General features: G+C 41.9%; 1 protein-coding gene across 3 annotated transcripts in view; it reads left to right on the top strand.

The window, feature by feature from the left end:
• The window catches only part of ELP3 (elongator acetyltransferase complex subunit 3), a 238,387-nt gene extending 231,475 nt beyond the window's left edge, over positions 1-6,912 (top strand). For all 3 annotated transcript variants that reach the window (XM_069975787.1, XM_069975786.1, XM_069975785.1), the window contains one exon: positions 6,307-6,912. In XM_069975787.1, the coding sequence (XP_069831888.1) occupies positions 6,307-6,383 (77 nt within the window). In that variant the 3' untranslated portion in view covers positions 6,384-6,912. The remainder of the gene's footprint in view (positions 1-6,306) is intronic.
• The last annotated feature ends 6,030 nt before the right edge of the window (positions 6,913-12,942 follow it).

The following is a 12,942-nucleotide window of genomic DNA, read 5'->3' as shown; positions in this document are numbered from 1 at the left end:
TACCAGAACATTTGTCTCCGCTGACGCGGGCCGCTTTTGAGTATGGTTTAATTGCTTTGAACTCTGTTACCATCCTTATGTAAATGTATATTTTTAGATGGGGACAAACACATTCCTGCTAGATGTTAAATACGACCAAACAAAGCGGGCAGAACAATGTGCTATAATTTAACATAATAATAATACTTTGTACACTCACCTCCAAGTCACGGAAACGCTGAAGAAACTTTCTTAAATGCAGAGATGGTATTGTTGCAGCTCAAGGTATAATTATACACTATGGTAGCCATGCCATCTTTAGTTTCCTGCTCGGACACAGAAATACATCAGCACTTTCATTAAAAAAAAAAAAAAAAAAAAAAAAAGAAATTAGCGTGTAAATATAGCTCCATTATGAGGAAAAAAACAATATAGCCCCTATAAGGAGGATCATTAGCGGTCATACATTTTTCTTACAAAATTGAGCTTCCATAAAATTAAATTTAGTTAAAAAAAAAAAAAAATCATGTTATGTTAAGTGGAATAATGGGGTGAAGATAAATTGACAATAAGATGAAATGTATTTTAGTACCGTTCAAATCCCTGTGTGATTGAGGAGATCTAATGACTGATCCATTCCAAATATTGGAACATTTGCACGTCCAAAACAGAAGCTGATGTGTTTAGAACATACAATATTCTTTAGGTGGAATAGTGGGGACCCTTTTGGCTGCTCCAGTTTGGTGCTGGCCAGATCAGGGTGGGGAATGTAAGGGAGAGTATCCCCAGGTAGCAGTCCCCAGAATATCCACCAGTAGACAACCAAACAGAAGAACACAACACAGGAACACAGTCTGTGGAGCAGGAATACTGGGAACACATGCCACTTTTTGGCAGATGGCAGAATCTGTCCCAACCATAGAATGGAGTCTATGGCATAGACAGAGACGCGAGCGATGGCATCCGTGGCTGGTTTTCTGCCTAGTTTCTATAGTCTGAACGCACCAATATATAGACAACAATCAGCGGAAGGAAAGATCATCGGCTGATCGTGGTCTATCATCATGTTAAAAAAAAAAAATCGACAAATTTTTCAACATTTTGAAAGGCAACAATCAGTCCATGTGCTAATGAATGTGTATCTGTCCCTGCTCCCCGGTTATCATTTAGCTTCTCCCCACAGCCACCGGTGGAACCTCTGAGCTGCTCTCTGAAGTGAGAGGCCGCTCAGCCAGTCACAGGCCATGGCACTGTATTGTCTCAGCCAGTGATTGGCTGAGAGGCCTGGCTGAGGTCCCAGCTGCGGGGAGCGGCAGGAGCTAGAATATCAGGGATCATGGACAGGTGTGTATTAAGTTTATTCTTTACACATAAGGCAAGGGCTTCACGGACATCACCTTGCTGCATGATTATTGAGCTGAGTTAAAGGCTCTGTAAGAAACTGTTAATTTACCGGATCGGTGCTTGCTTCTCTGGGGTATCCGGCCTTGTAATAGGGCCCTTAGAATTAGACTTTTCCATAATATCTGAATCTCACTATTAGAGATGAGTGAATTTACAGTATTTAATGAAGCAAAATACTTTGTTAGCTTGGCAGCCTGCTGTCTTTGAACTCCGTACCATGCTGCTCCGTTCTGAGTGCCTGGAAAAGCTATATCGAGTTCTCTCAGTTTCCCAGGACTGGGCCCAGCTTTTCCAGGCACCCAGAACATTAATACAGTAAATTCACTCCTCTCTACTCACTATGTCTTATGCTTGAACCAACCTCTTTCCATTTCTCCCTGAGTAGTGATATGACCGAACACCTTCTTCCAAGATCAATGCTACGACAAATTGTCCACCAGCCATAAAATTTTTGTTTCCATTGGTTCTACGGTGTTTGTAATTTATAGTAATACATAAGTTCGATGTAACGTCTAGAAAATTACATTCTGTATTTAGTTGACTTGGAAGGTACTTTGGAAATCATCCTTCAGTCATTTTTAACATAAGCCGTATGGTTGTCATTGAAGTCTAGACAAAGCCTCAAGACCACGCACCATTGATCATCTTCATTACATGTCAAGATTTGTGTTCCCTCTTGACTAGCATGTCTCATCGAAATCCTGCATTCAATTTAAGGGTCTGTAACTCAGAGACCACCTCTATTACCCTTATTCTAGACAAACTGGGAAAAATATAGTCTTAGAAATGTAATCAAAACTCAAGTCAAACGCATGAAGTCTTCCTAGAAGATATGTTATCTTCACATCCTTGGTGATAATTTATGTTCTCCAGGGTTTTCCCGGTATATCGGTTCACATCATTGTTGCCATGTAAAGGAAGATTAAAATTGTTGGTTGAATGTCCATAAGCTGGGGACAGTAATAGAATAAAGTTTTTCAAATGGAGTTTGTAAACTTTTTATTCTTTTTTGGGGGGGGGAAATTCCATTCTGATATAAACGTGAAATCTTTACTATCCACTAACCGGCAATATCTGTATATACACAACAGCAGGATGTAAGGAGAGACGTTCCTGAACTGATTACATTGTAATAAGTCATTTCACACTTTGTGGTTTAAAGAGCCCATTGTAGACTCAAACTCCAGAGGACTCGGAGAAGGATAAAGCCATAAATGGAGATATTGAGGACTCCACGTCAGTGGTTGCAGCATGAGGGATGAGACATGTGTACTCCGGGTCTCATTAGAGTCGTGTGGCTTTCCCAGCAGGTGTGACATATATTCCCCTCTTCACGGGCTGAGCACCGTGCGCCTCCGGCTCTATGCTCAGCACAGTCCCCGAAATCATCACCATCGTATGACCCAGTTACGCATAGACCTCTGACGACTTCTTGAAAGAAGTAAGTCACGTCAGATGCTGAATCCTGATGTCTGATGCTGAGAATTCACGTCTTTATGACTTAAATGTGTTTGGTATAAGGGCCTGGGAATGTATGTAAAGACTGTACCTTAGGAAGGTACCAATAAAGGTGATGACAGGTAAATAAGAATGATGAATACTATAATGAAATGCGTGAATGCATCATCAAAAAGACTGCAAAATATGCATGAAAAAGTTTTTCCATGCATATTTTGTAATTCGCCCGGAACCTGGTGTAAATACATGTGCATATTGGTGGTTGTGGCTTGACACAACCCACTCTGGTGAGCAGAACCCATTAAGCCTTGTAGCAGTAATACGTTCTCTGGCCTGCTACTCGATGAGGCGCTGTGCCTTTTTTTTTCCCTTCTCATCTTTTTCATCAAAAAGACTGAACATTTTGGAGAAGAAGTCGCCCATAAGGTTATCAGGAGGTGAACGCTGTAGTAAATGCTGTAGAGGGAAGTGTCCTAGCCTCTCAGCCTTGCTCCCCATTATTCACCAGTTCTCCTCCATTTTCTTGGAATTTTTGGGTCACCTTGGAGCAGTTGGCATCTGTTTATTTTTTTTGTTTGCCTTTCTCTGGATCAACACTGTAGAATTGGTGGTAGGACACAATGTTAACTCCATTAACAGACGTTAGTCCTTTATGTCTTTTCCTTTAGTTCTTAGTTCCTGTAGTCTTGATTCTCCTCCTTATAGCTTATGCATTGTAGATTACGTGGTATTTTCTTCCCTGCAAAGACTACTCCCTACTCCCATGTCCCTCTTGCTGTATTAAGCAACTTTTACATTTCCTTGAGATGTGGCAACCTATTTATAAGCGCTCATTGGCAGAGCTTTCACAAGGACTGATCAGTCGTGAGATCCTTTGGATAGGTCATTGTTGGCGGCACATCACCTGGTTACACAGGGCAGTGTGCGTCTGATGACTGGCCAAGCATTCCTCTTGATCAGCTGCTATTTAAAGGGGAGCTCCGAAAAAAACAAACTAATTGCTTAAAATCAATTGTCAGAAAGTTATACAGATTTTGAATTTACTTTTATTTAAAAATCTCCAGTCTTCCAGTACTTATCAGCTGCTGTATGTCCTGCAGGAAGTGGGTGTATTCTTTCCAGTCTGACACATTGCTCTCTGCTGCCACCTCTGTCCATATAAAATAAGGTATCTGATCGCGCTCCTCTTAATTGCTAAGTCCTCTGGGCATTGGCTTGAAGTAGTGCCTGTTTATTCTCAGGCTGTGTGCACACTATGGTTAATCCTCTCACTACAATGGCGTGTGGAAGATAAATATATGTAGAGACACAAATAGTATATATTAAATGATAGATATTAAGTTTAGTATACAGTAAATAGTAGCGTTCCCCTAATCACAGCAGTATACTCTCCAAGGTCAGTTATGAAATGGATAAATGGAAAAGATAAACGCACTCACCCTCTCACTGTGATTGCATAGCAGAGTCCTGATGTGCTCCGGTAGTACAGCAGTTTTTGTCTGTTGTTCCAATATACAAGACGATACTTGGTTTGCTGTTCTAATGCTCTGTTTCGAGGGGTACTGTCAGGAACTGTCCAGAGCAGAAGAGGTTTTCTATAGGAATTTGCTGCTGCACTGGACAGTTCCTGATTTGGACAGAGGTGGCAGCAGAGAGCAATGTGTCAGACTGGAAAGAATACACCCACTTCCTGCAGGACATACAGCAGCTGATAAGTACTGGAAGACTGGAGATTTTTAAATAAAAGTAAATTGCAAATCTATATAACTTTCTGAAACCAGTTGTTTGCTGAAGTTCCTTTTTAATAATGTACTTTGAGCCAACAGCACTCAAAACACATGGTAAGCCATTGCCAAACCAGTAGGGACACAATCCAGTCCAGGTATTATAAATTTTGAAAAAAATCTGCTGCCATTTTGGTTGCTTTCACCTTGGGACTCTAAATTAATTCTCTAACATGTCACATGGTAAGAAAAGCATCTCCTCTAGAATACAAATTACCGATGCAAATATGGGAAATAAAAGCAGCACAATATAATTTCTTGTATTCAGACACTTCAGGTACATTATTCAGACTGGAAGGCAGGAGCTTTTAAGCTGTAATGGAAATTCAAGGTTTCTTTAAATCTGTTGCTTCCGTTGCATTACCCGATGATGGGCACAAAGTGGTGGCACAGCGGACGAGCTGTTATACATGTGATTGGCGGGAATTGCATTCATTATAACCGTGTCTATATGTCCATTCCCGTCCCCTGTATTTTACACAGCGTATTCAGTGTCATATTCTCCAGGAGAAAGGAAATGTCTAATGTTGTAATTTTTTGTACATAACATTGATATTTGTATGTTGTTTAGAATGGCGGAATAAAAATCTAAGCTTTTTGGGGCAAAGTTAATACATCTTTACCTCTTAGGTGAAGAGATGTCCTTTCAAGTCCAGTGACCCTGTAGGAAAAAAGGAAAGACTTTTCATCAGGAGACATAAATGTTAAAAATTAAATGTTCACCATCAGTTAAAGTGGTGCCCTTAAAGGCTGTGACTGGTATTGCAGGTCCTCCCTATTTACAGTGGTGCCTTGGATTACGATCATAAATCGTTCCGACTTGTAATCCAAATCCACTCTTAAACCAAAGCAAATTTTCCCATAAGAAATCATTGAAATGCTGACTTTTTTTTATTTTATTTTTTTTATTTGTATAGCGCACACAGATTCCGCAGCACTTCACCTATCTGTATGTTTTTGGGTGTAGGAGGAAACCCACGCAAACACAGAGCGAACATACAAACTCTTTGCAGATGTTGTCCTTGGTGGGATTTGAACCTAGGACTCCAGCCCTGCAAGGCTATAGTGCTAGCCACTTTGCTGCCCCCACTGAGCCACTGTGCTGCCCACAACTGGTTCCACCCCCCCCCCCCCCCCCCAAATATATATATATTCTGAGTAACATATAAAACAAATGAAACAAACATTTAGAAACAGCTGAATATGTGATAAGTTACTGTACAGTATAGCAATCAGGATGTGGAGTATAATGTATAGTAAGTGCATAAGCAGCAGTTTGTAGATACAGGAAGGAACTGATCACCATAATGAAGTAGCGTAGTACAACAGGCTAGAATAGAAAAGCAGGGGAATAGAGACAACAAAGGTGAAGGCGTGTCTGTTTAGCATGGACCAATCAGGAATTGAGAATCACAGAGCTGTGCAGGAGGAAAGTGGCAGAAATTTTTGTATACAGCAGTGTGAATGGCTGAGTGTAAGTGCAGGCACATTTTAGCAGCAGTGTGTACAGCTATAGTATAATACAGTAATGTGTACACAGTGACTCTGGAGTATAGTACAGGATGTTACTCAGAATATGTAATGTTATGTGTATAAATGTTTACACTGAGTATTTGGTGCTTGTTTATCACTGGTTCTGACCATATTTGATAGTTATTCTAACCTGTTGCTTGTTCTCTAGGTGTCGGAACTAGAAACTACTACAGAAAAATTGGATATGAACTAGAGGGGCCGTACATGGTTAAGAGACTTGACTGAAAATAAGGATGGAAGTCTTTAAAACTAAAGAACTAAGAACTCTTCCCCCTGATATTTACCAACCTCAAAACATTCGGAAGTCACAGCAAAGGAAATGACATGAGTCTTTCCTCCTCCTCCTCAAAAAATGTTAGATTTGGTTCTAGCAGAACATCAGAGCTTCTCTACAGATACATGAGACTTGTCATCCGCTTTACTGCTCAATTCTGTCAGGACCCTTCAGTCCTAGCTGTTCTCTTATATCGTGAGTAGTGTTGAGCGGATCTGTCAAAATATTTGGGTCCGGCAACGTTATCCGAATCCGAACGCTCAGTGTTTAATTTCCCGCAGCTGCAGAAGTTGGTTGCTGCTGCATCCATGTTTTCCTGGCAGCCCTAGGGCAGCATCCAACTTAAATGCTGAGCGTCCATACCTGAACATTTTGACAGATCCGCTCAACACTAATGGTGAGCTGTTTCTGATGTTATGAGATGGCTGTAGATTATATTATTTATATGCCAATAAACGCAAATGAAAGTTGCACTTTCAAGGTAATCTGTCATTTCTAGATCATACTTAAGCCTCCTCTTTGGCAGGCACATACTTATCTCAGTACACTGGAGGAACACAATGGTGCATACCCTAGATCAGAGTTTCCCAACTGGGGTGCTGGCAGAACCCACCAGGGGTGCCGCGGGATCTCGATGGGAATTGTCACTGTCTCTTTAAGCATCCCGAGAAGCTGCGGCCACACAGCTTCTCGGGATGCACAGATCGCTTTCATGTTCTGCCCGCACAGTGAGCGGGCGGAACATTAAAATGAGCAGAATGTAGGAGCAGGACCTGTCAGCGTCCTGCTCCTACATTCACTCCCATAGGCCGCCAGCACTTCATACCTGCGGTCTATGGGACGCCGGGACGTGACCTCTCCGGCAGGCATGATGATATGACGTCATCACGCCTGCCGGAGGGCTGCTGCCTGCAGCCACACAGCGCGATTAGGTGAGTAGGATTTTTTTTTTTTTTTTAGGGGCACCTCTGGGGGCATTATAAGTTTATGGGGGGCACCTCTGGGGGCATTATTAGTTCATGGGGGGGCACCTCTGGGGGCATTATTATTTCATGGGGGGCACTTCTGGGGGCATTATTAATTCATGAGGGGCATCTCTGGGGACATTATTAGTTCATGGGGGACACCTCTGGGGGCATTATTAGTTCATGAGGGGCACCTCTGGGGGCATTATTAGTTCATGGGGGCACCTCTGGGGGCATTATTAGTTCATGGGGGGCACCTCTGGGGCATTATTAGTTCAGGGGGGCACAGCAGGGGATCCTACATACAGGGGGCATCCCACATTCCTACTCGCTTTACTGCACATAACACCAAACAGCGCAGTTACTTTGGGAGCCTACAGGAGGGAGAAAGGGAAGGAAGCTGCTAGAAATGTGCGGAGCCTAAATTGTCTGTCTGGCAGGTTCTGAATAGATGAAACATATCTGGAAGAAATCATCATGGAGGACTGGACTTGATGGAGAGGAAAAGGGAAAGTGACGCCTCAGATCAAAGAAGACGTCAACTGTGAGTCCCTGTATGACCGTTTTCTTATTTTGTAGAACATTATTTAGTAGGGGTGCCCCGAGGTGGAAAAGGTTGGGAAGCACCGTCCTAGATGCTAACAATATAAGCTTTGAAGGAACTTTTACACAGGCTGATTATCGGCTACATGAGCTTTCCTAGGAACGCATTCTTGATAATCAAGCCATGTAAATGGGCAAGCAATCAACCGACAAATGAATATATGCTTATTCATTGGCTATCTCAATCTTTTGCACAACCATTTAAATTACAATTACAGGGAAATTATAAGCAGTAGAGATGAATGAATTTACAGTAGGAACAAAGCAAATCGCTTACGAAGCGGACGGTCTCTTACAGTGTAAGAACATAGCCTTATTATATACTGTACAGTCTAGAGACTATAATGATCTCCCACAGTAGTTCCTGGACCACTTGTACAGCAGGGACGGTACTGCAGCTTCTGGCCACCAGGGGGAGCTTTTTGCGGCATACTCGTACAGCACAGCAGAGACAGCGTACGGTATGGCAGCAGGCGACACTATAACAGGCTGTGTGCAGCTCTACATCTAACAGAGCACAACAGAGATGGAGGCAGGCAATGGGCCTCTTGATGCCTTGCCAGCCCATTTACAAGTAATGGCCACAGAGAGGAAGATCGGGGTTGGCAGCAGGTGACTGTCTTCATGTCCTGCATCCAGTGAAGGTAGGGGACAACGGTGGCAAGCTAAAAAAAAAAAAAAATCACAACTGCATGCCCTGGTATTTTGTTTGGCAGGTATGCTTCCAAACAAAAAGTTTTCTAGGTCTTACTTTTGGGGAGGCCTTATATTTAGCAATTCGGCAAAATCTCGAAATAGGTCTTATTTTTAGGGGATTTCCTATTTTTAGGGGAAAAAGGGTATTAGTCATGTTCTACCACAGATACTTTAAAAAATAAAATGGTTATATATTAAATTAGTACAAAAAACAATGAGAATTGATATTGACTTCTGCTTAGAAGATACAGGTGATCCATCGAAGGGGTCAGCGGAGGTAGCGAGGCCTTGAAAGCATCTGTTCCTTCCTTGTCTTCCACACGTTATCCTCCAAATTCAACTCCCTGTCCTTTATTGTGTGATTTCCCGAGGGCTACTTGTAGAGAAAGCTCTCTGTCGACAGGAGCTTCTTCCTTGCTTGCTACAAGTACAACGCCGTTGGAGGTAATTCCAGATCACTTTTTATTGCAATAAAAGCATCATGAACGTGTCCTGGCAGCTCTGTTCTCTATACCAGAATGAATTGTAACATTGACCAATAAACCTCCCAACCATGCAGAGAGCTATGGCTGCCGCGCGGGATACGTTAATGTGCTTTCCAGGGAATAGTCAGTTAACATGATCACAGAGCATGATCTCTATTTAATAAGGATGCTTCGATTCCTGTGAACAGAATTCAGTGACTGGTTATAAAAAGTGTGATATAGAGTATGGTTTATATATTGAATATATATGTTGAGGACGTTCTCCGGCCGTCAATTTTTTTGGTACAAAATTTCCAGGGCGGGCCCTATGCTGGATGGTGTCTTTGTGTTGTTGCCTTCTTCAGACTGTACAAATTCAATTCCTTATATTGGAGAGGCATATAGTGCTTCCACCTGCATACACTGCACCAATAACCATCCATACAGTGCTCCACACCAACATACAGTGACCAGATAAAAGCTCTGTATATATAACAGTAGAATGAAATATCTACATAATACTACTATACAAAAAATTGTAGTAGTAGTGATCACCCATGACCTTAGGCACCAAGCCTTCTGTGGAGGCTGACAGCATGTAGCACAATGCTCAAAGGCCGACCATATAGACTATTGGAACAACTTTTTTGGGGGAGAAATAGTTTCCTAGTGAGAACAGTCAGAATAAAACTTTTGTTGCACGTTTTTGAACCAGTTTGAAAAACAAGTCTTTATATGTAAATGAACAGGGATCAAGTAATTAAAAAAACAACAACAGACATACTGCTAAAGAATTTGTTTCAGAAACTTTCCTCAATTTGTAGACCGGCATGGATTCCATACACTATTTTCATTCAATATTTAGAAGGCCTGTGTTACCATGACAACCAATGGGCACTCTGCAATTGTGTCAGGAAAGGGTGGGGGATTGGTGATAAAACAGGATCGGAACCCGTCATCTAACCCTCTAGATGCTGCAGTTGAGACCTGCATTAGAATGCCTTTCATCATATAGCAACTGGCACCTCTTGGGTATAGAGAGGGCTTAGGAGCTGAGTGTGTTCCATAATTTCCCACCTGACCTGTGTTGGGGAGGTTTTGGTTGTCGGCACCCCACAATTGCATAGCACGGGGGGGGGGTCTGATCGGTGGCATGTGGAGATAAGCAAACCTTGAGCATGCTCGGATTTACCCAAACCCCAATGCTCTTTATTTGATTAATGGCGGCTAAAGAAAGTGGGTGCAGCCCTCAGGCTACATAAATACAGCCATAGGCTGTATCCATATTTTCCAGAACTCGTTAGGGCTGCGTCCAACTTCTTTGTGCTCCGGCTTGCTCGAGGTTCACTCATCTCTAGTGACATGATAGAACTGCCACCTGTCATCTAACTCGCTAGATGTTGTAGTTGTCATTGACTGCAGCATCTGGGGGCTGCAAAAACCAGCATTGGAGTGATGTTTGACTTATAGCAACTAGCTTCAGTGAGTATCGAAAGGGCCTAAAAGCTTAGCCTGCTCTATGCTTCCTCACCTGACATATGATGGATCTATTAGGGGGAATTCACGAGTTCCATGGTTACGCTCTGTGCACGGATGATGTGCTATGGACCAGAATGCGGAATATCTTCTGTGCACTGACTACAATCATCAAACGTTAACGTTAGTAATGTGTCGGCTCCCTGATTGCATCATGCGGAGGGGTTGATCAGTGACATCATGCGGAGGGGTTGATGAGTGACATCACAGGACCGGTGCTTTGTCACCTAGCTCCCTAGATGCCGCAGTTGTTTTGACTGCAGCATCTAGGGGGTTTAAAAATCATCATCGGCGTGTTACCTGACCTATATGTTTACGTTATACATCTATCTCATAGAAATACTTGTAGATGCTATACTAGCATATGGCTATTCGGTGGTATAAATCCAAGCCTTCACTCTATAGTATATGTGGAGGAATATTCTCATTGTATACCTCCATATCCCTAATATATATCTGACATGTTGTGAGCACAGATTTACCTCCAACCACCCACCATTATTTTTATTTCTTTATCTACATTTCTTCATTTTCCTCATCTTCATCCCTTAAATCTTAAGATTCCTGGAATAATACATATACTTCATGTTTCTAAATTATTATTTTTTTTCAATCTGATTTATTTATTTAATTTTTTCTCTTATTCTTAGAAAATGGAATTAAAAAAAAAAAAAAATCAAATTTCCCTTGAATGATTGTACATCTCTCAATCACCCGTTCAGGAACATTGAACTGTTTATGAGACATATTAGCGGAGCGGAGAAGGCAGCAGAGTGTTCAGACCCTCCTATTGGCTTAATGATGAATTATGCTTGGAGCATACATTAGGCCAATGCAGAGGATGCGACTGCTTACTCTGACACAGCAAGAGGAGGGAATTACCTCAATTACTACAATACTCCGATGCCCTATTTACGCTGATAAACTTAAAGTGGGAGATTAAAACAGCCAAGGACAACGCAGGAAAAAGCATTATATTAATAGAAAAATAAAATATTCTTTAAAATCCATGATGGCTATACGGCACGACAAAGCTGGTGCATGTATCTGCCTGCATATGCAGGAGGGCGAATACATGTAATATGTCCAAACAAGCCAAAACTGCAAATAACATTAGGGCTGTCTAAGGCTATGTTCACACTGTGTAAAAATAAAATAACGTCCATTATTACCGAATTATAATTAAAGTCAATAGCATGCATTGAAGTTAATGGAATGACTTTAATACACACAGTGTGTAAGTGTAAATAGCGGATGTTGGTTGTGCGGACATCAAATTGATGTTCATGACAATTACTCTCAGACCTTATTTTGCAAACAAACATTTTTAGTTGTTCACACACTTTTTTTTTCACCATCTTCACTACTAAATTGAATGGACCTTTAAAAAAGAACCACACCCTAAAGGGCCCTGAAGTAGAATAATGTACCAACAGCTGTCATTGTAATGATAGGCACCCAAAAAGCGACCCCCCCCCCCCCCCTCAAACAACAAAAACAAAAAACTAACAACTTACAGAAAAAACGTCAGGTGAACATAGCCTAAAGGTGACCAAGTATTGCTGTACTGAGCATAAAGCCTCTGGCCCATCTTCCACCTCAACAGCAGTACATGCAGACAATAAAAACATTTTATTTATATAGTGGTGCCTTGGATTACGAGCATAATTCTTTCCGGGGCTGTGCTTTTAATCCAAATCCGCTCTTACACCAAAGCAAATTTCCCCATAAGTATTCATAGAAATGCAGACAATTGGTTCCACACCCCAAAAATAATGATTTATTATTCTGAATAACATGTAAAACAAATGAAACAAACATTCAGAAACAGCAGAATATGTGATATTATAAGTTACTGTACAGTAATGGAGAGGATGGGAAACACAAGGGCGGACAGAGACTACAGGGAGCAGGAAGGAATGAGCAGGGCAGATGTGAGCACATACATGCAGAGCTCTCAGTCCGGGGAGAGAGGGGTTACAGCTATGTAGAGATTACCTCAATAGTCCTGTCCCCTGATGCAAGCCCCAGCCTGAAGTGGATGTGCCATGATTTGGAAGGTGAGGGAGACCTCCTGGGTTGGAGTACAGGGCTGTAGACCACACTATGCAGACCATGCTCCTCCCCCACTCACACTTCTACCCAGTACAGGCAGCTCTTAAACTAAAGCAATGCTCTTAAACCAAGTCACAATTTTAAAAAACTGTGAGCTCTTAAACCAAAACGCTCTCAAACCAAGGTACCAC

The sequence above is a fragment of the Dendropsophus ebraccatus genome, chromosome 6 (assembly GCF_027789765.1).
Source record: "Dendropsophus ebraccatus isolate aDenEbr1 chromosome 6, aDenEbr1.pat, whole genome shotgun sequence".
NCBI lineage: Eukaryota > Metazoa > Chordata > Amphibia > Anura > Hylidae > Dendropsophus > Dendropsophus ebraccatus.
This window is presented reverse-complemented; position numbering and strand designations above follow the sequence as displayed.